General features: G+C 39.7%; 1 protein-coding gene across 5 annotated transcripts in view; it reads left to right on the top strand.

The window, feature by feature from the left end:
* The window catches only part of LOC307117907 (uncharacterized protein), a 53,014-nt gene that overhangs the window by 24,316 nt on the left and 4,055 nt on the right, over positions 1-24,643 (top strand). The window contains exons 2-3 of one of the 5 annotated variants that reach the window (XM_079803145.1): positions 19,659-19,740; positions 22,689-24,167. In XM_079803145.1, the coding sequence (XP_079659271.1) occupies positions 22,833-24,167 (1,335 nt within the window). In that variant the 5' untranslated portion in view covers positions 19,659-19,740; positions 22,689-22,832. Of the gene's footprint in view, positions 1-18,469; positions 19,741-22,688; positions 24,168-24,643 lie in introns of those variants that run through there. The other 4 variants (XM_079803147.1, XM_079803146.1, XM_079803144.1 and 1 more) reach the window with 4 other exon arrangements.

The following is a 24,643-nucleotide window of genomic DNA, read 5'->3' as shown; positions in this document are numbered from 1 at the left end:
CTGATGATAACGAGCAGAATATAAAAATATAATCTTGATATTTTGTTTTAATGTTTGAGCCTATATATCTTCATATAAATAACAGTCTGAGTAATGTCTTCAGCTGTAAACTATCAAGTGTTGGCTTTCTAGATATATGTTACTTATGTGTCTATTCAGAAAGACTTATGAGCAGCAGCCCCTTTTATTTTGGGTATGTCAAAATGCCCCAGTTGCCAAAATGGGTGGAGACAGGCAAGGGGTTAATATTGTCTCACTGTTTGCGATCAATAATAAGTGCGTAGTGCGTTCAAACAGTCTAGAGCAGGGGTATCCAAACTCGGTCCTGGAGGGCCACTGTCCTGCAGAATCCACTGTCCTAAATTCACTATGCAACTTTTTGTTTTGAAGAAGATGGAGAGGGTAGGAAGAAAAGTGCTTTCGCTAAAAGACTGTCTAATAAATGTATAATTTATGCTGCGCAGTGATTTTCATGTGACTGCTCTGCACGTATCAGAAGATAATTATGGAGGCAGCTGACTTTGATGGAGGAATTTGCAGCTTTACTCGCAAGCTACAATTCATGTTCATCAATAAGGTGAGAACCAGGCCCGTTATAAACCTAAATAAACTTGATTTAACCAAAAAGTGAATTCAAGTAGTAATAGTTTGGTGTTTGCTATTGTAATGATGACAGTAGCATGCAGCTGTTCCGTGCTCCGGTGCGGTTAGCGATCACACTACATTCGTACCGCGCCTGAGCCCAACCGAACTGTTATTGTATTAAATGTGTTTTTTTTGTTTTTTTTTTAAAGGTGTGTGTAGACTTGTTATATCCACTGTATTTGCCTCTTAAACGGATTGAGGGCGTATTCGTCCTTAAGCTTTATTTGTTTAAATGAGCTCAAATGACTGTCAGATGTAAGTAATTACACGTGACAAACTATACATCATTTAAAAGATCTAAGAGTGAAGCTTCCATTTTTTACCTCTGTTTTATTCTCAAAGTCTTATAGTGACAGTAATTTGTTAATATGTGTCAGGAGTTATGAATATGAAAACCGCGTCGGTACCGTTTGATTGTAATATGAGCCTCAGCTGATCTCATTAATAAAAAAAACTCCTCTATTCTCCTCACGAAGACTCGCGACAAATCAACATCCCTCAGGGCTTTTAGTTCAAAAGTGTGCAGATGAGGAGAAATATAGATAGATTCTCATATGTCTGTGTCATATTTCTAAACAGAGGAGTATTTTTTATTCAATACTTCCTCAAAATGCGCAGGTGTAGCCTAATCATGAGCGATTGAGTCTCTTATGTGTTGTTTTCAATTCATCCTGGCAGCCGGAGGGCGCTCTGTGCACATGTAGACCATATATGGCACACAGACGAAGAAGAGCCATGTGCCATAATAAAAGTCCATAATAAAAGCTTCCTGAGATCGCGAAAGATGCAAATAGAGACATTTGAAGATAATAAACACACAATCGCAACGATGTATGGTTTGTCTGTGTTCTTTATACCATTTTGGGTGTATTCATAATAGATTATATTTATAATGCAATGCTATTCGACATAGCTTTTATCAATATGCAGAATATTGTAAAATTATATATTTTCTGTCTGATTTTTTGATCCGAAGCCAAATGAGACCACAGAAGGTTATTTAAAACATCCCACTTGTGATATAAAGTAATTTTGGAGAAAAAACATGGTTTTAATCTTTAATGTATTTTGATTGTGTGCTAAGCTAACATGCTAGCTAGCCAATGCACCTGCCACCTGGGCAAATACGTTATTTTTATTAATAATTTTGAATAGACTGAAATGAAAAACCAACTGAAATGTTTCTATTGTCAACAACGGCATTTGAGGCACTTTAGAAGGTGAATGAGAAGTTTGATCATAAATGAGGTTTGAATAGAACAGTTTGAATAGAGAGTCGTCAGTGATTACAATGGAGACAAAAGAATAATTTAATAAGAGCCATAACCAGGCCAGAGGGGTGTGAAAGTGTTCTGGGGAGACTGAAACTGAATGGGCAGTTTGCACCTCAAAACAATAGAGACAATAAACTGAATGGTAGCTCAGAAGAGAAGGCAATAAACATCAGTTAACATTTTAGAGAAATCTCAAAATAAAATCATATGACATGATCTTGAAAAACATCTCATAAAATTCAGCGTTTTAGACTTATCATCTTCAGATTTGAAATATAACATGGTCAGACATGTGGCTTCAGCTGTATTGCACTTCCAGATTGCTAAAATGCCAACTTCAATTTTATTTTCATAAAGATATTTCATACAAATATATTTCTAATAACTTTACAAAAGCTTATTATAGCTATTTTTGATTATGAAAATAATTTTGAATTAAAAAGTAAACTGCCAAGTGTCTGCTTTCAAATGACACCATACTTATGATTTTAGTGCAAAGGAATCATTAACTGTAACGGTTTTAGTCTGATTATGCCATTTCTTAGGATTTTTTCAAAAGCGGGGGTGCAGGCTAACAGGTTAATGTGTGTTACTGCCACTGTTAAATGACACATAATTGACAGGGTTTCAGATTTTGGTAATATTACTCACCCCTCAGCAGTTTAAAGTTCATTGAAATTCATGCCCTATTACTCACACAGTATATAATACAAAGTATCTGTAGCTGTAGTGTGCATTTCATTTGAATCCATAGCTAGTACTAGCATGTATTTATCTTCTAAGCATTAGTTTGAATGCGGATTTACTTATTTTTTTGAGTGAACTAGTTATTTAATTGTCCTCATTAGCTGTGATTAAAACAAAACACAGATTCCTTTGAGTTATGTCATGAAGATGCAACAGATTCTGCCAGTGGTGTGTTAGAGAGTGCAAGACTGAAACAAAAACTTCTCTCAGTTCTCTCTCACTTTGATAAGGATTAAACACGTCCACACTCGCCTCATCTGAGATCCCTCTCTCCTCCTCACCTTCACCTCCTCTGGTCTTCCGGAGAGTTCTGCTGCGTCAGAAACATTTCAGAGCTCAGAAACATGATCAGCCCAAAGAAGTGCTGCACACGGGAAAAATGATTCACAGCACAGAAATGTAGCTGGACCGCTAAACATTTGAATGAATAAAACACATCTATGCTTTAATGCGCTATTTTATTTCTCTGCATTTGATGTGCACGTTTGCAATGAATATTCATTTTTGGTGTGAGTTCTTCAAAAACTGCTTTCACAATTTGCCATTATTATGTTCATTTTAAAATAATATCACACAGAAGCTTTAAACTAATAACAATGTAATAAACACATCTAAAAAAATATTTGTCAAAAATGAACCAAATGTCATCTTGCTCTTATGTTTGGCAGCTGTTTGTTTCAAAGAAACACTTATATAGGGCAGGTTTGAGTAGGACGCACAGAATCTGCTGTTTCTGAAAGAAATACGTCAACAGAAGAAAGAAAACTACAATCGTCAATGCATTTCACGAGTCTTTAATCTATTTCTTTGAACATGAAGAATACACTACACTATGATGTGTGTGTCTGAACTCTTTCAATAATATTTGTACATGGCAAAAATGCTTTTCGTATGTAGTATTTTTGTCTTGTTTCCAGTCCATATATCTAAAAATTCCCTAAATCAAGATGCTTTTACTAGATAAATAAAATAAAAAATATTATTTTATTGGGGGTGGAGGGATGTAATAAATGTTCACTGAAGGCAAGTTTGACAAACCAAAGTGCAGTTTATTGACATGAAACTAATACAAAGCCTAAATGTAGTCTTAAAGGTGCAGTGTGTAGTATTTATAATGATCTATTGACAGAAATGCGATATAATATACATAACTATGTTTTCAGTGGAGTATAAATACCTTACATAATGAACCGTTATGTTTTTTTTTACCTTAGAATGAGCCATTTATATCTACACCGCGGGTTCCCTTCACCATTTTGTGCCGCCATGTTTCTACAGTGGCCCTAAAGGGACAAACTTCTCTACAGAGTGCTAGCTACTCTCTGCTGTCTCAGACGACCACATCTTTGTCCTGTGTGGGCCACCGTAGCTTCTCTGAGTGTTTCGAAAGGGAGGGGTGAGCGGTGGGTGATTTCAATTCACAACCTCACCACTAGATGCCGCTAAAATGTACACACTGCACCTTTAAAGGAATTAAACTTCAATATGGCTTGGCTTGAAAATATACTTGAACTTGACCTCACCAACAGGAGTTCCAGAAAAAAAATAAGCTAGACAATGGTAACATAAGGGCTATATATACACACAAATGAGAACACAATGAACCAATGAGAAAACAGAACTGAGAAACGCATGACTAAAACAACCAATCAGAACACAACATATAGACAAGGAAAGCACATGGCAAGATCACATGAGCAAGAGAGTCTCATGACAAACAGGAAACAATAAAACCAATGAAAACCTAAACGTGATAGCAAACCCAAAACCAAGCGTGACAATATCTGATCATCTTGTATTCTATCAGACATGAACCAGTATTTTTAACTTCAGTCTTTTAACCCTGAAGGAGTGTGTGTCCCATGTTATGAAGATGGCCAATGCTTTTCTACTCGATAGCTATGTTGTCAGATATGCAATGCTTTAGTGTGTCTGTCTCTACAGACTTTGAAATATGAATATGAATATGCAGAGGCGTCTCTGGGCGTGACTTGACCCTTGCCTCTACTTTTTTCTTTACTACTACTTTTTGTGACATCTACAATTTTACAAATGAATGTCATACATGTAATCAGAAGCAACACAAGCAGATCTGTTTCAATGATTTGCAATTCAATCTAGTCCCATCAAAACAAGTGTCTATTTAAAGAGTGTGCCAGTATTCTCCTTCAGAAACATATCTTCAAAGAGAACGCTGACGCTGCATCTGCTGGACAGGAGCTGTGTGTGTGTGTGTGTGTGTGTGTGTGTGTGTGTGTGTGAGAGAGATGTAGTGTACAGTTTTGGTTTGACTCAGAGGTTTCTATGACACCACAGACTCTCAGAGATAGAGGGTTTGTGTAGGACGAGTCTTCTGTAACATTTTCTCTCCTACTGCTCTCTTTCTTTTTTTGCCCTGCCCTTTTGACATGACATTATATTTTTTTCTATCTTCTTTTCTCTCTCAACAGATTCACATCTCAGTTTCTCCCACTCATGTGCTATCTAACTTGAGTGTGAATTTACAGTGATTCGGCTACTAGTTGTTGTTCTTGAACTCATTAATTCCCAACAGATGTAGTTCATTAACAATGGAATGACAGCTGTATGCGATGATTTTACAGTGAACAAGGACAGGAAACGACAGTACTAAAGTAATGTTGGAAAATCACGATGATTCGCTGTGACTGCATTACAATAGGCTACTGTAATCTTCTCTATATTTGCAGATCATTGCAGATCTGTCTGGGCCTTTTTGACTTCTACTTCTTAGCTCGTGGAAAGAGTATTGTAAACCCCTTTAAATTTGAAAGAAAGAAATATTTGACATTTGACTGATATGAAAAGATTTGATCAAGATCACTTTTTGGCCATATCGCCCAGCCCTACGTAAGATAAAAAATAAAAAAAAAACGATTTAAGATACAAGTTTTGACAAAAAAAGTGTTAAAGTAAGAGATAAACCTCACATTTCAGCCAAATAAATGATTACGTATAATAAGTTTAAACAAAACGGCCTTCTCTGCTCAGTAGGTGGCGCTTATGGAAAAGTGAAATACAGCGGTTACTCTTATAAACACTGTGCTTATAAACACTACTTCATTAGTTATAATACGGAGGAAACGGAACAGACAATTTCAATGTCATCTGTGAATTTCGCTGGAAAATGAGTCATTATATGTTTGGGTTGAAATCATAAAAATATTGCAAACCATAACATGCCTAACATTGCTGACGATTAATAATTTACCTCTCGACATCAAGTCATTGTAGATAAAATACTGAAAAACTTTTACAATAATGTGTGCAAAATGTCTTTCACAGGAGAAAATAACCTCATATACTGTGTTGTGAATAAGCCTTTTTATTTCAGTTGTTTAGCTTGTAATATAGCTGGAGGAACTTTAGCGGACAAAAGAGAAGTCAAATATTTTCTGGCAATTTTAAGCAAACTGAATCATAGGGTGCACAATATATTTGTGTAAGATTATAATGTGCTCCCTTAATGGATAAGATATAATGTGAAAAAAAAAGAAAAAATATAAAATTATCATTAAAGTTACACTGTGTGATATTTTCCCCCATCTAGTGGTGAACTTGTATATGACCATCCAGAGAATATTAGTTTCTGTTCCTCTCAGTTCCGATTTTGTTTTAACTCCTACGGTGGCCGATTTAGTCCAAGATTAACATGAATTCCAGCTCGACCTCATCCACATTCGACACGGTGCCATCGAGTGTTAAAACGCCAAAGGCGAAGCTTGAATTTACGGGAATGTCCCTCTTTGGCTAATGTACTTTCAAGATGGAGGAGCAACATGGCGACCCGCATTCAAACCCTCACCCGTATGTGTTTACATTGGCATTTATAAACTTACCAGAATACTTTATTACTTGAAAGAAGTAAATATGCATTAATGAGCACATATATTTTTGAAAGAACTAAGTGTTTTTAGCTAAGAATAAACAAAAAAAGTTACACAGTGTAGCTTTAATGGATATGAAATACCTTAAATTGTAGAATGACCACTGACTTAAATGTACTGATAACCATGATAAGTCGGATGGTAAAACAGAAAACCACATGATGAATCAGAGTTCATCATAAGTGGACTGCCCATAAAACACGGCCAATACTCATATATAGACTGTGAACTGGGTCACACACACCAAGACATCATTCAGGGTAACATTACACTAAAGTAATGTAATAAACATGAGCTAAACATCACACAATGTAAAGCAGAAAACTCTCTACATTACTGAGAACAAAATAAGAATAAACAAAACTATTTCAGTAAATAATGTATATTATGTATAATAATGTGTCTCACAGGGAGTTCTGGAAATGCTTTTTCATTGAAATTATACAGTAATTCATAGTTTTTACTTGCAAAAACTCTACATTTGACAGTATTTTATATGTAATGTAATGTTAAATCATTAGTTAGTTAATCAGTTAACATGTTTTTACCATTGCATTTTTTTTTCTATAAACATTATATTTTTTACAGTGTTTCTATCACTGTAATATAATTTAAACAGGCCTTTAAAGTTTGGGCAATGTGTCTTTGTATATTTATTTATTTATTTCCCACAGTGCTGAATATCATATGGTGATTGTGAAACACGTAACACCTCACTTACATGATTTTAAGGTGAAATTTCATGTTAACTCTGGCCTATTTTGAACATAAACCATGCACTGTGCACACAAACCAGCAATCGAAAACTTCCGGCCTAAGATCAGAGGAATCTTTTAGGATTGACAAAATTAGTTTCAGACGGCCAAATCCTGCCAACAACAGTGTGAACCCGGCTTAAGTTTGATGTTGATAGTGAACTGTGACAGTATGGTTTTTGCTTTTGTTTCCTGCGCTCCTGTGGCCTGTTGCACGAAGCTGGTTTCAGTTGCTACCCAAGTAAGTTTGAGATTAGTTTGAGCAAACTCCGGTTTTTCAGGCTCATTGGTTTTTAATAGTGTTCATCACCATGGGAACTTACACTACACGGCTAACCGGCTCTGGGGCAGGTTTTCTTCTGGGTTAGAGATCGCAAACCCAAACTGGACCAATCAGCTGCAAGTAAAGATGCAATAAAGCCACACCCCCTATATCTCTAGTTCCAAATTAAAGCAGTGTATAGTGGAAGACTTTAGAGACAAAATTGCTCATCTTTTGGTGATAATTACTTATTATATTTATATTATATGAATTATAATTACTTTTAACTCATATAATATATTATATAATTATTATATGAATTGACAAGCAGCCAAATATGAATGTATTAATGAACATGCATTCATCATGCTTTTAAACAATGTGTATTCATTTAAGCTCTTTGTGAACCTATAATTATCAGCATATTTCTTTGATTCACATCATGCACTGATATAGTCAGTTATTCTTTCAGTTGCCTTCTCAAACTTTCGCTGCAGGAGCAGTGTTATCTCTCAATCTTCAGAAAAAAAGCATAGACTGTAAAAAAAATTTTTTAAACGTGAATCGCGGCCGTCTCTCTTGCGAGAAGTGATTGGCTGTTTGCCGCACGTGTCACACTTTCAGGTGCATGCGCTTCAGAGTTAATCGCGAACTCTGGATTAAACCTGAGTTGACAGAGAGCGTTTATACCTTTGAGAGACTGTTGAACTTGATCTAAACCGGGTTGGATTTATCTGGATTTGTCAACTCTAAACCTACTCTGAAACTCAGAGTTTGTTCAGCTAGCTTCATGCAACAGGCCTCTGAGCTTTTGTTTTTCCAGCCTTCCACTTCACTGCTTTGTTACAGGTAATGGTAACTTTAAGACTTTCAGGTAACTAAAACACAAGTTCACTGTGTCTTTCTTTACAAAGACATGAAAACAATCTTTTAAAATAATATTTTGATTATTTATTAGGTTTATAGTATAATGTAATATAAACATAAAGAAACCCCGAAACATTTAAACTTGAACAATGAACATAAATTATTTGAGGGTTTTTAGCATGATTTGGTGATTTGAATTGTGATTTATTTTTAATAAAAATTGCATTTGCAATTTCAAATTTGCTGTGTTTGTTTTTAGGACTGCCCAATTTGTTTAAAAAAAATCTATACTATAAAATATAAACAATTATAATAATGGTTTTAATTATTATTAAATAATATAAGAACTATGTTCCTGTTGTAATAATACTATTGCATTGTAAAGTAATGCAATCATTTATATATATATATATTAGTGCTGGGCACCGATTAAACATTTTTACTAATTAATCACACTTTTTTCTGTAATTAATCGCGATTAATCGCACGTTTTTAATATTTTACGTTTTTAATATTTTGATATTGAAATAATTTCAATAAATTCTCTCCAAATGAATGTATAAACAATTTAAAGACAGCATATTTTAAATATGTGTTGTATTGTCATATTTTTATGAATGAAGGCCAGTATCACTGATACTAAAGTCTCTATGAAACATTAATGACGTTACATTACAGTATAACTGAAAACATTTATTAGGCTTTAAAAAAAACAACTTTTAATTTAAGTGAACTTAAAACAATCTTTACATAAACCCAAAATAATAAATGTTATATTTACCCATGGCCTTCCCTGTTATACATATACAGAAATGTAATGGTTATCTTTCTAAACTGCATAAATAATAAATTAAATATAGATGAACCATCATTAAAGCTACACTTGTCTCCGTTCCCGTTGTTCTTTGATGAACATTAATGACATCATCATCAGTGCTCCTGTCACTTTAAGAACAGCCGCGGATCTCACGCGCTGTCCCGCGCATCTCATTTCCTCACAACTCTTTAAGTTCATTTAAGACGTTATTTAACTAATTTAAGACTCCTAATATGAGTACTCAAAATCATCTGTGTTATTGTTTGTTCAAGAGCAAAAGAGAACTCGATGTGAGCAGGAAACTGACGCGAGTCTATGCGTCGAGTGTGTGTGTGTGTGTGTGTGTGTGTGTGTGTGTGTGTGTGTGTGTGTGTGTGTGTGTGTCCCTTGATTAGCTGACATGAGACGCATCCACACAGACAGGACACTGACACACACACACACACACACAGGACATTGGCATACAGCGCGTTCTCTTGTGTCTTGTCACGCTTGGAAGCATTTACATGAATAAGAGCGTGATGATCATGTAACACTAAGCAAAAATGGATATAAAAACGGACGCTGCGTTATTTGCGTTAAATATTTTTAATGCGTCAAGCTGAAAAAATTAATCGCCCGCATTAACGCGTTAATTTGCCCAGCCCTAATATATATATATATATATTCATTGCAACATTAATAACTATCCTAATTTTATCCTTTTAAACATTCAGCTTTTCTAGTATCTGGTTTTTAAAGTCTTTCAGCCCCTGGGGTGAGCAACCCAGCTGCTGGAGGATTTAGCTCCAACCCTAATCAAACATGCCTGAATCAGCTAATCAAGGTCACCAGGATTACTCCAATCAGTGCCAAGACCTATCAGATGCTGCGTCCCAATTCAGAGGCTGCATCCTTTGAAGGCCGAATGTGCCACAATGGCGCGACAAAGGCTGTCCCAATTTGAAGGCTCCTCCAAATGCGTCCTTCGATTCCCGTGAAATAAAGGATACAACAGATGGATCCTCTGCAGCCTTGCCTACCCCAGAATTCATTGTGCGTCACTGGTAACACGATTTTTTGGGGAAAAAAAGCATTTCGAGAGAAATTGCTGAATTACACTTTTAAACGCAAGTATTGGGTTTCAACGTATCAAATATCTAATGTTTTATGATGTTTCCTAATTGTCATAATTTATAAATAAAATAAATTTTTCCTACCCTGATTTTAGCCTGAACGCTCTGTTTTAAGGGGCGTGTCTGCTGTGAGTTCAGTGTAAACGCCCACTGCTGTGATTGGCTAACGTCTTTCCATTTGAAATAGCTATTACTCTCTCTTTTAGCGCGTTTTTACAATTACAGCTGTCATGGTTAACTAATCGTGAAAAGTGTTGCACTACATTTAGATCTATGGCATTATATTAAGATATATGGCATTATATTTAGATCTATGGCATTATATTAAGATCGTGGCATGAAAGGTTGCAGTGATGATCATTGTAGCCGATCACACAGCATGAAAGCAGCGATCTCGTCACTGCAACTCAGTTTCTGTACACTAACGAAAGCTTTCATCTTCACTAACAGTGCAAACGTGATATAGTTAAGAGATTCGTTGAATAAAACGGGAGTCACTGATAAACTCTCCGGTTTGATTGACAGCTCCAGCGTGCGCTGCTCCTAAGATTGCAAATGGAGCTTTCTTTGATCGCTTACTTTATAGAATTGAATCACCGTTAAAGAACAGATTATTTTCATCCTACCAAGAGAAACAACGCAAGTTGACGTTAAGGTACTGGTTTGATTTACTGACACACAGACAAAGAACATCTGACTGTACATGGATCATCACATTTCAGATCAGGCATTAGAATGAACATGTTGCATTACTGTTGAACCCAGTCACTGTACAATATTTTTAAATCCTCAACGGCATGTTTATTGCTGGGTAGCTCGATCTGGTTTAGCTCGATCCGTTACTTAGGCTACCTATTCTATTGCATGTCATGCGTGAATCGGTGGGCGGGGCTAAACAGGCAGTGATGAAGTAGGCGTTGATATTCTTCTGCAGAGGCGGTGCTTGCCTCCCTTTGACGTCATAGATCCCCACTTTGAAAAACCTGTCGTTTGCTGGGCCTGGTGTCTATAAAAGCCTTTATTGGACTAACAAGGAAGTTTTCAGTTCTGAAACTTACAGGATATTCTTATAGTATGATGACCTCTTATATGTCAAAATCTCAAGGGAAATTAGATTTCTCAGTTCATGACTTTAAAGCAAGAGGTAAAAAAACAATACAAAGTTTTGGTTGTTTCTGGGGAAAGCAAGTAGCAATATTACTGAAAAAAAGAACCTCCAATATGTTATTAATATAGTATTAAACTGAGCATTGTTGGGAAGGTTACTCTGGAAATTGAAAAGGTTAGTTTACACTACTCTAAGGCTCTTCTGTCAGGAGTATCACTTCAGGAAGTGTGTGATGTGGTAGGCTGGTCCTCACTGCACATATTCATGAGGTTTTACAACCTGGGCTTGAGCTCTACACCAGCGGCGTGGGTATAAGTGTTCCCACAGCTTCAATCGACGCAGCACAAGTTCTCTTGAAAGGGAACACCTTGGTTACAACTGTAACCCTGATACCCTGAAGAGGGAAGGAGATGCTGTGTAACCCTGCCATACTTCCTGTGTGCCTGTCAGCGACTCACTTCAGCCTATTAGAAGCTAGTGTTGCACTGTTTGGGCATGCTTTATAGTTTATCGGTTTGTGACACCATTGGACTGATTTCGCACGTGCTTCACGACGCAATCACGAAGAGCGTTCCCACAGAGTCAAACGACGCAGCACTCCTTTCCTCTTCAGGGAACCATGGTTACAGTTGTAACCGAGGCATTTTGTTACCTTGCAGCACCTATCATCAGAGGCACAAGGCAAAATGTATGCATAAGGCCCTTCTGACAGATTTTTGTTGTCAAAATATCTTCATGTTACCCAGAGATATAATTATACTGACTAATTTAAAGTAGTCAAAACACATCATCATCAGTTGTAGTGATGATGACAAATGCAGGATCTAAGTTTAAAGTTGAAAGATTTTATTAACAAATATCCACGAAACCTCGAACAGAACAGCCATTTAAACCTGACAAGAACAGAAAAAGAACTGAACAAAACACGGGGCTTAAATGCAAAAGGCGAACTAATTAAACTGAAACTGAAAACAAAGAAACAGAACTAAAACCCACCCAAAACAGACATAAACACAGATTACTTGTTACAACATAACAGAACAAAGTGTTTATTTTTTACAGATTCTTTGTGTTTCACAAGACACACGAAAACAGCAAAATGTCAAAACTTACAGTACATTGTCACCTTAATAGCCCTACTTATCACTATGTCCTCTATGCCCGAGGCAAAGGCCTTCGGATGTTGAAATGAAATCCTAAACAACTTTGTGGTAGTGTGCTAGTCTAATTAGTTCACAAATGCTTAATGAAAAATGTTACGCACTTCAATGGCCGGTGAAGTGAATAACACTGATGATCTCTTCATCACGGCACCTGTTAGTGGGTGGGATATATTAGGCAGCAAGTGAACATTTTGTCCTTAAAGTTGATGCGTTAGAAGCAGGAAAATGGCCAAGCGTAAGGATTTAAGTGAGTTTGACAAGGGCCAAATTGTGACGGCTTGACGACTGGGTCAGAGCATCTCCAAAACTGCAGCTCTTGTGGGGTGTTCCTGGTCTGCAGTGGTCAGTCTCTATCAAAAGTGCTCCAAGGAAAGACCAGTGGAGAACCGGCCACAGGGTCATGAAGGACCAGTGGAGAACCGGCCACAGGGTCATGGAGGACCAGTGGAGAACCGGCCACAGGGTCATGAAGGACCAGTGGAGAACCGGCCACAGGGTCATGGAGGACCAGTGGAGAACCGGCCACAGGGTCATGAAGGACCAGTGGAGAACCGGCCACAGGGTCATGAAGGACCAGTGGAGAACCGGCCACAGGGTCATGAAGGACCAGTGGAGAACCGGCCACAGGCTCATGGGCGGCCAAGGCTCATTGATGCACGTGGGGAGCGAAGGCTGGCCCGTGTGGTCCGATCAAACAGATGAGCTACTGGAGCTCAAATTGCTCAAGAAGTTAATGCTGGTTCAGATTGAAAGGTGTCAGAATACATATCACAGTTTGTTGTGTATGGGTCTGCATAGCTGCAGACCAGTCAGGGTGCCCATGCTGACCCCTGTCCACCCCCGAAAGCACCAACAGTGGCATGTGAGCATCAGAACTGGACCACGGAGCAATGGAAGAAGGTGGCCTGGTCTGATGAATTACATTTTCTTTTACATCACGTGGATGGCCGGGTGCATGTGCGTGGCTTACCTGGGGAACACATGGCCCCAGGTGCACTATGGGAAGAAGGCAAGTCTGCCGAGGCAGTGATGCTTTGGGCAATGTTCTGCTGGGAAACCTTGGGTCCTGCCATCCATGTGGGTGTTACTTTGACACCGTACCACCTACCTAAGAATTATTGCAGACCATGTACACCCTTTCATGGAAACGGTGTTCCCTGGTGGCTGTGGCTCTTTCAGCAGATAATGCGCCGCCACAAAGCAAAAATGGTTCAGGAATGGTTTGAGGAGCACAAGTTTGAAGTGTTGACTTGGCCTCCAAATTCCCCAGATCTCAATCCAATCGAGCATCTGTGGAATGTGCTGAACAAACAAGTCCAATCCATGGAGGCCCCACCTCACAACTTACAGGACTTAAAGGATCTGCTGCTAACATCTTGGTGCCAGATACCACAGCACACCTTCAGGGGTCTAGTAGAGTACATGCCTCGACGGTTCAGGGCTGTTTTGGCAGCAAAAGTGGGACTAACACAATATTAGGAAGGTGGTCACAATTTTATGCCTGATCTGTGTTTCGAGACAGTGTCCCGGCCCTTCAACAGATAGTTCAGGGTTGTGGCTGGGGGGACATAACGTCTACGTTCCCTCCATCAGGTTTGGTTACATCAGTAACCAAGTCATTTGTCAGTCTCTACAATGGTATGTCAACGGACAAATGGGGTCCTTAAGTCGTAACCTACCCAGCGCCCCACCTAAGCCCAGAGTGATAGTCCTCCATGCCAACGGGGTGGAAGGGACAGGGATTACCATGGAGATGGAGTCGTAACTGCTGTTTCTTTTTACATGTTGGCCAGCAGCCATATCACTCTGTAGCCCAAGACTGGTTTCCCACTGAAGCTAAGCAGGGTTTAGCCTGTTCAGTTCCTGGATGGGAGACCTCCTGGGAAAACTATAGGGTTCTCCTGGAAGAGGTGTTAGTGAGGCCAGCAGGGGGCGCTCACCCTGTGCTCTGTGTGGGTCCTAACACCCCAGTATAGTGATGGGGACACTATACTGTCAATAAGCACAGAGGTGCTTAAACCGAGGTCCTGATTCTCTGTGATCCTTAAAAATCCCAGGAATCTTTAGAAAAAGAGTAGGGGTGTAACCCTTGCATCCTGGCCAAATTTGCCCATTGGCCTCTTTCCATTATGGTCTCCTAATAATCCCCATATACTGATTGGCTTCATCACTCTCTCCTCTCCACCAATAAGCTGGTGTGTGGTGGGTGTTCTGGGCAATATGGCTGCCGTCGCATCATCCAAGTGGATGCTGCACATTGTTGGTGGTTGAGGTGGCAAGCAGAGCGGGACAGAGAGTCGTGAGAATTTAGCAAGGCCGGTGGTGTGATTGCAAATGAGTGTCACCTGCATGCCACAAAAAGATAAAAGGAGGAGTGATGACAGTGAAGGACGAGAGAGGACAAGGCCTGGACTATTTACTATTGTGTATCCTGTGGAACCTCTGTTTTGCCCCTGAACATATTCAGGCAGTTTAGCACTGACTGTGTGTGGTTACTGGTGAGATGCAACATCATATTGACCGAGTCCAACTCCATACCAAGAAAAGAGATGCTCTGCATGGGAGAGCTTGCTCTTTCCCCAATTGACACTCCCACCGTAACCCTTAGGTCTCCCAGAGTTTTAGTCCAGAGGCAGCATGCTGGGTAACATCACAGGGGACTCTAGGCTTCGCGAGGAAGGAGAGTCGTGACTGCAGTGTCGATATGGTCATGTTCTCGAAGTGAGAACATGAACCATCCATGCCCCGGGCATGTGAAACAGCGTTCGTGGCCATCAGATGAAGACATGAACGCATCCAGAAACACATGGACGGAAAGGCATCTTTAAAAACCGCTTCCAGACCGTCCTTGCTCTTTTAGGGAAATCTGCTCTTTGTGCTGAAGTGCCCTGGGGAAGGCGAAACCCGCTGAATACGCCCTCTCCACCAGCGAGAGCTGCATACTCTTTCGTTGCTTAGGTGACTGGAAGAGTGCTCGATCTCTGCAACCACTCGGCTCCAAAGCAAAAGCTGAATGAGTGGATGTGTGCCCCCTTCTACATACCCGAATGTACGGGAGAGTGGCTCGGCATGCAAATTCCACTCGAGGTGATTGGTGCTCCCAAATGAGACTCCATTTGTCAGTCGACATAATGTTGTAGTGACAGATTGGGAACAATAATTCTTTAAAACATTTATTAATCTTAGTTAATATTTATTTCTTAAAATACTATTGGTTGTTCTTAGTTCACCAGGCAGCATCCTCAACTAAGGTATGTGAACTTTTAATGTATAAATGCATTTGTATTTGTTGAAAATAACATTATTGATCATCAACAAATTCTGTAAAGGTACACAGCAAAATCCCCAGTGTTAAATCAACACTGCTCAGAGTGTATTTGGTCCCACTCTACAGAGTGTTAAAGTAACACTGAAGCAGTGTTGAAGTTAATGAGATAATTAAGATAGTAATTAAGTGATGATTGATCATTAGTGATGAACACCTGATGATAATGAGCAGAATCACTGAAGAAAAGAGAAACACAACAACTACAACTGAGTTCAGCCACAGCCTTAGATGAAATTAACCGAAGATAAAATAAGACATTACATTTCTGAAGATCTCAGTAGAGGAGGATTAAACAACTTCACAATTATTCCTGTCATACTGTACATCTACAGACGCTCTTATTGAGAATTAACAGACGTTTAGATGTTGATGTTTTATTGAAAATGGTCACCATTACGGTGAATAGTGTTTCCTTTAATTAACCAGTTTGACTCTTTGCTTCTTTAAAGTTCATTTTTGGTCTTTGTAACAGTGTTTATCTTAACACATACTTTGTTACGAAGGAAGTCAGAAAAAAAGCTGATTGGATGATGTAGTTTTCGTTGTAAGATTGGATGATTCAGTAACCTCAACATTAACCGGAACAGGATATTAATTAAAAAAGTTTATGCCACAGATCAGACATTCTGTATTGAAATTTTAAAAACATTACAGAAAAAATATTTTAGACACAAACAGATATCAAGAATAAGCCTATGATTCTCAACAATGGTGACATAATTCATGCTGCACTGCATGCTGGGAGCCATTCATTGTATACTATGGTGGCTCCCTGGATGCATTGCGACATATAGCATGTCACCATTGCTGTGATTCATGGGCTGATTCTTGGTGTCTGTGTATGATTGAAACTCGTAGGAGTTAGAAGTGCTTAGTGTACAATCTGTTTTAAAACCCATTCAGCTTTTCTGGTTAAAACCGTGCTGAATATTTTCTAGATTATAGTCTAGTATATTGCTCATACTTAGTTTTAAGATCGGTGAAATAAGCCACTACTCAATGATCATATTCTTATCATCAAGCAGCCGACAGCATCTGATTGTGTTTTCTATTGTTTTTCTTGCCATAGCAAACTCAGTTAGAGCAGCCACAGAAACATTAACGTTAAAAAGTTGTCAAACTGCACAACTAAAGAAATCACTGATCACCATGATGGTGACATAAAAACCAAAACATTTTCAACACAAAATCAACACAAAAAAATCTCTGTTAATTCTCAATTAGAGCTTCTGTAGATGTCTGTCAGATGTAAAGTCAGTCTGGTTAGTAATGTGTGAAGCTGGTAATGCTGTTTGTGGAGTTGTTTAATCCTCCTCTGCTGAGATCTTCAGAGATTTAATGTATTTTTTATCTTCAGTTGATTTCATCTAAGGCTGTGGCTGAAGTCAGTTGCAGTTCTTGTGTTTCTCATTTCTTCAGTGATTCTGCTCATTATCATCAGGTGTTCATCACTAATGCGCAATCATCACTTAATTAATCTCTTAATTATCTCATTAACTTCAACACCGCTTCAGTGTTATTTTAACTCTCTGTGGAGTGGGACCAAATACACTCTGAGCAGTGTTGATTTAACACTGGGGATTTTGCGGTGTATTGTCGTTGTTAGCTCATGTTCACACTATAAGTATTAATTGAAGTAAAAAGTACTGATTAGTGGGAGAAAGCAGTACTGATACTTGGCAAGCAGTGACGCCGGTGTTGTGCACATAATTCCCGGTACCATCTCTTGCATTTTAGCCCACGTTAATAACTGTTAACACATAATTCATCATCTCCCACCATTTACCACTGTACTGTTTTCTCCTCCTCTTGTTTCTTTGTGCACTTGTGTCTGGCAAACTGATATGTCCTCTTTATTTGATCAAATTTAAACCTTCTACGACGTGTACTTACCTAAGGGGTGGTGCTGAAAGCGTGACCAAAGGGGAGCACTCAAAATGCATTGCATTTACCTGCTTTGCCTGCCCTGTAGCTTTGCCTCATCATCCGTTATTTCCACCACTTGATTAAGTCACTCTTCTATAAACTTTGTTACGTGGCTCTCGTATTGAGCTCTTTTGGACTGCACATTTGACTCACCTCATGCTCTTTCCATTAAATCTCCCTATAGCTTGGTGACCAGGACACTGCAATTATTTTTGATATGTACTACAATACAATTAGACAGCTTTCCCCACACATTTTGCGTATGCTCACCGCACAGCATTACACATATACACATGCAGGTACAGCATCAGAAGTATGTAGCTTAGAGGGAGCAGTGGGCGTAAGTCAGAGGAGCGTTTTGTATGCTTTGGTGGTCAAAACAGAGGTTATGCGGTCTTCAAGCAGAGGATGTCTCGTCGGCTTGCCTATGAGGTGTTTGGGTATTTAAGCTTATTCTACAAGGAATGTGGCTTCTTCATTGGCATTGGTTAAAGGTGCTTGCTTAGAAGACATTGGCATGGGCTGGTCATTGAGGCTGGTCCGATACTTTTGTCAGATTTGTGTGAGGATTTGACTCCGGCATCATAGATTCTTTCTGTGGGACAGAAGTAATTCATACGTATATATACAATATATTGGGTTATTTCTTTTTTGTATTTGGCTTGAACTTATAAGAAGGCTATTATGTAGCACCTCGTGGCATCGCTTTAACACCATCAGCTAATTAATCATGAATCAGACCATGTGACCACTGATGTGTTTCCATCCTGCAAGTCTCTCATTAACACTCGGGTTAATGTTAGCATAGTCACCTAGACATTTCTCAGCTTCCACAATCCAGTACAATTCAAAACAGAATTTAGATTCAGTAGGTTTTCGGTGTGTGAAGCTACCCAGCATAATGCCACACACAGAATGTCTCTCACTGTTTGACAGAAACTCAGATTAACATACAAGAAATAGTATGTTTATGTGGCACACCTGGTTAGAAAACGTAAGTAACCTGGTTATTATTCACACTTGGTTATTAAACTTTAGTTATGTAACACAATGCAACCAGATGTGTTCTATGGTCATAACACACCTATAAAGAAATTAGCAGTAAATATGTCCACATTCTCAGCCCAAAGGAACTCTAATCTCCACAATGATGACTTTCAATGAAACAGCTATGCTCGTGATTATTCCACAATGCAATGTAATAAATTAGAAAATGTGTATATGCCAGAAAAAGGCCTAGAGATTTCACAGAATAATATAGTTTATTTATGGTCAGAAAGTCTTCTAAAATCCTGATAATTGTTTACAGTGTAATAATGTGCTTGAAACCAGAGCATATATCACTATCTATCTACATACTTGTCACGTATGTAAATGCATATGCTTAGAGCTGAGAGTGTGTGTTTGAGAGCGATAGGATGAGTAGGAGTGTGTGTAATTACCCGTCTGTTACTGCATGTGTGTGTGTTTATCCCTTTCACAGTGAGTAAGGCGAGTGGGCGACAGCAGCAACTGGTCTGCCTGTGTGTTGTTGCACAGCAGACATGCCTCACACTGCACGATATTACTCATTTCCTCAGCCTTGTGTACATGCACACACACACACACACGCACAAACTCTCACACTTTTTCACAGTCAGCCTCGCAGCCCTTTCGACATGGTGTGACACCACAATTTGCCTCTAGATTTGCACACACCGTTGCCTTAGTGGTGTGTCTCTGTGTGTGTGTGTGTGTGTGGAAGAGATGTAGGTGTGATGGACGGCAGGAGTAAGTGGCGTCACACGGATATCTGCTCAGCACACCCCATCAAGGTCAGTCGCATCAGGTCAGCCGTGCTTTTCCTTTTGATCTCGATCTAAGTCATTAACACCCTTTAGGCATGCTCGTGACATGCTTAGAAGTTATGCTATGTTATTTTCTTTCTGTAATCTGTGCTTTTCATTCTGCAATTTTTTTTTCTTCTTTTACTGAAAGTGCATAGTTTACTTTGTAATTATTTCGTATTCCTTGGTTTCTCTGGGTTTCCTTGGTTGGTTAGTCATCGGTTCACAGTTTTTCCACTAGTTTGTACTGCACAAATGACTTGCACTAGAACAGTAGAACACGGGATAAGAAGAAACTAGTGAGAATTAATAGACTGTGACGCTTCAAAAATAAACACAGTGTTAAGCCTCAATGTTATTTCTGACAGTGAAATGTAATAAATGTCAGCCACCATGAAATCCAGTCTGTTAAATGACAAAAATTGCTTTGCTGTGCTGTCTGTTTGGATACAGCATAACGGTGGCAGTTAAGTAATGAAATGCTATCGGAATGCTCCTCTTAAAGACTATTTGTGTTTGTCAATTTGATTCTGTCAGTTTTACTCTGTGATTTTCTAAAATCCTTTCTAAATTTGCAGAGCATTGTGCATTATTCAAAAGCCTCATGTTAGAGAGATTTAATCTAACACAACACGAAGGGCTGTAAAACGACTTGCAGGGATATAAGGTGTAGAATGTATTTGTACCCGACTTTCAAAAACTGAATGTATAGGCTAATAATCATGATGTTTCAGGCATGTTACAGTTTTTTCCATATTTAGGCAACATTTTAATTTTATTTTTCAACATCTAGAGATAATAACCAAGGACAAGCTCCCAGAAATGTCAGTTCACAAAATTAATGCTGTGTTCTCTTCTATTTTCCAACCTTCCCAGTTCTGTTCAGAATTTTTTTTTTTTTAATTACCATAAAAACGCTTATCTTTTTTTCTTATCTGTTAATATTTAAATGTCTGCCGGACTAACATGTTTATGTTTAATCCAGGATTTCTCTATGTTCATATATGCAGCATTCAGAGATTTTACATACAGTATATGACTGGTGATGCACAAAACAATGTGTAAACGCTATAAAAACAAACAAAGCATTTGTAAGCAGCTCATCATTTTGTCTTTTGAGAAACTTACGCTCAGCTCTGTATTTATTATGCAAGTCAATATTTTCTCCACAAACTGCACTAGAACTTGAGTTCATATAAAAAGGACCTTGTGAGAATTAATAGAAATGGTCCCCATCCAATGTGAAAGCTCAGACTGCGCAAATCAACTTTTCTTAAACTTGTTTTAGCAGATTGCTCCTATGCAACGAGTTCGGAACAGTTTGCCGGCCTACATTTTCATACAGCATCCCTATATAGTCCTCTTAGCCTTCTTTGGTCACTGTAGATGTATGGACTCAGTTTCCATGGAAACAACAGCAGGGTATTGGGTTCAGTGCATGCAGACAGTGTGGTAGACAGAGGCGTTGAGAAAGGGACCAGATGTGCTGGCAGCGCATCGCAGTAAAATGTAAGTGTCTAAGGAGTGTTGGACTGACATTAGGGACACGGCCCCACAGGAAGGTGTGAAAGAAACAAGCATGTTTACTGCTTTAATGAGCCTTCTTTTGTGTGTGTGCGTGTGTTGTTTTTTCAATCAATGCCTCAGTATATCCCAAAGTGAACTTTAATCATGAGACTACAGTAGTAGTTATTGATAAGTTCTGGAATAAGTCTGGAGATTCCCATCATAGTTTAACAAATAGCGGCAACCTATTTAGGAACTGGCATGTAGTCTCTTGCCATATTTGTATGTGTGTGGGGTGAGAAAACGTTTCTTGAGTGTTTGTGTATCAGTATATGTTTTAAGCGTTTGTTGGTACCACAACAGCAACATGGTGATAAGCATATGGAAGTTATGTTTAGGACAGAGCAGTCTCAGTTGGCCAATTTATTGCTCCCACTAGAAAGCCTACAAAGTCCCAAAGACTAGAAAATAATCATATATAATGGCCCCATTAAGTGTCTCATTCAATCTTAAAGGGTTAGTTCACCCAAAAATGAAAATTCTGTCATTAATTACTCACCCTCATGTCGTTCGACACCCGTCAGACCTCCGTTCATCTTCAGACACAAATGAAGATATTTTAAATCGTTTAAATAGTTGAAATCTGATGGCTCTGAAAGGCCTCCATTGGCTCAATGCACGGTTCACTCTCAAGACCCTTAAAAGACACTAAAGACGTCGTTACAAAGTCCATCTCACTACATTGGCTCTACAATAACTTTATGAATCGGCGACAATAGTTTTTGTGCGCAAAAAAACCCTAAATAACGACTTACATAGTGATGACGATTTCAAAACAAGGCCTCATGAAGCTTCGAATTGTTATGAATCAGTGAGTCGAATCATGATTCGGATCGCGTGTCAAACCACCAAACTGCTGAAATTTGGCGATTCAAACTGCTGAATCGACTCACTGATTCATAACGCTTCGAAGCTTCATGATGCCGTGTTTTGAAATCGTCATCACTATATAAGTCGTTATTTAGGGGTTTTTTTGCGCATAAAAACTATTCTCGCCGATTCATAAAGTTATTGTAGAGTCACTGTAGTGAGATGGACTTTGTAGCGACGTCTTTAGTGTCTTTTAAAGGTCTTGAGAGTGAACCGTGCATTGAGCCAATGGAGGCCTTTCTGAGCCATCAGATTTACACTAAAATATCTTCATTTGTGTCTGAAGATGAACGGAGGTCTGACGGGTGTCCAACCACATGAGGGTAAGTAATTAATGACAGAATTTTCATTTTTGGGTGAACTAACCCTTTAAATGTGATTAACTAAATATGTGATTTCATACATTCAAAATACTGTATTTAGGTATTTCACTGACATTTTTGTTGTGTGCAAATACTGTTTAGGGCCAAGCAAGAGGTCAGTAATGTTTTTTTTTTGCCCTTTTTCTTCTCAGGTGAGTGGGAGTTCTGAACGTGGCCGTGTGTGACACGTTGTGTGCGTGATGCTGATCAGCAGAAGAAAATGTCTCGCTCCTAGCCCCTTGTTTTCCCCAGCCCATGTAACCTAGTGTGGCCCAGAAGGCCCGGGGGATTGTCCCATGAATCCAAGCCCAGACCGCAGCAAGGAGTGTCTCCCCCCAAAAAAGCGGGAGTCCCGTCAGGGCTCGTCAGATCAACCAGCCCCAGAGGATGACTTCAAACCCCCTGCCCCTTTCCGAAGCCGAAGGCAGCATCACTCCACCGAGGGTCACAGAGAGAGTGGGGATCTTCTACCACCACCTCCACCCATGCTGCCACCTCTTCCTCTGTCGTTGCCTTGGCAGGTGTCCTACACCCCCTCCATGCATCACTCGTACTTGCCGGTCCAGGTGGGAGAGCGGCGAGGGTCATCTTCGGCACCCTGGAGAGAAACATTGTGTGGACGGGGTATGGATGGAGGACTGGAGCATAACATTCCCCACCGCTGGATGAGCAGTGACATCCCCCCGATTAGTGTGCAACCGCTCATCTCTGTGCCCACGTTCAAGAGTGTCTACACAGCCGAGCCCAGGGAAATGTGGTCCTACGGCCCTAGTCGGCGAGACTACAGCTCGTCTCTCTTCTCCCCCCATCTCTTTCAACAGCCTACAGTTTATCCCCACGACACCCTCCCTGACAGCAGACTCAGGTACCAAGGCAGACGGCCCAATGGTGTTGATAGCCCGGAGGTCAGCAGGTCTGGGCCTAGCAGAAGGATGCCCTCTTGCGATGACTGTGGGAACGACAGTGTGACCAGGTTGGATGGTCCACATGCCAATGGCAGAAGAAGACAGGAGAATACGAGACAGACCCTCGGGAGAGGCCTTCTGCCACGAGAGAACACAAGTTCACATTCCTCATCGTGGGACAGGGACCGCCGGGGAACACCCAAAGCTCCAATGCCCCTCTCGTCAGACACAAAGGCAGGAAAGGCAATCACTTCTCAGGACCATTTTGGTGTTAGTGCCTCTCAGGCTGGAGCTCAGATCTACTATGCTCTGGGGTCCCTTTGCCCTTCTGCTCAGCAGAACCCTCAAGCATATCCTCAAATGAGTCCTTCTGTGTCCTGTTCCCAGAGGAATTCCCAGTACTCCCCGCAAAGCCAACATAACAGCCATGGGGTTCAGACAGAATGGGATCCCTCTGCAGGGTCCTACCGCCCTCCTGTCGCTGTGCTCACTGGCCCTGACCCACCCCCTTCTGCAGTCCTACCTCATTTTGCCAAAGGTTCCCTGATCGAGCTTGCCGGTGGCCATCTGAAGAGGGTGGAGGAGCTGAAGACGGAGGATTTCTTACGCAGTGCTGACACCTTGCCTGAGTTTCACCTGAGCACCTGCACTATTCTGTTAATCTCACCAGGACCCACTTATGGCTTCAACCACTTGCAGGTCTTACTCACAGACCGCAACACTCAGGTGAGTCTAGCACAACACATATATACGTGTGGTCACATTTATCCAGGGCTCAAAAAAAAAGTATTTCATGAGAGGTTCAGAAGGACAGCAAATATGGATGCTAAAATCTCCCCAGTCAGATATGTATAGGAATAAACAAAAACTAGCAGCATTAATGATGCAATGTTTGAAAGCAATTTCAGCTGTAAAGCAGCTCTAAAGAAGACAATAGTGTCGCTATCGGGATTGAGTCAGTTCAGTGGTGATTCAATACGATAACAGTGTCGAGTTCATAACGAAACAAATTTCAAATTTGATTCATCTGTAAAGCAATTCTTCAGAAATCAGTGATGCTATCATCCAGCTCATCCAATAGTGTCAGTGCAGTCAAATCAATAATATTACTGAATATTACGTGTATTTTAAACCCCAGCTAAGCAAGCCAAAGACGACAGTGGCAAGGAACTCAAACTCAAAACCAGGTGACAGTAGTGAGT

This window comes from Gobio gobio (assembly GCF_949357685.1).
Source record: "Gobio gobio genome assembly, chromosome: 21".
In the NCBI taxonomy this organism is placed as follows: Eukaryota; Metazoa; Chordata; class Actinopteri; order Cypriniformes; family Gobionidae; genus Gobio; species Gobio gobio.
This window is presented reverse-complemented; position numbering and strand designations above follow the sequence as displayed.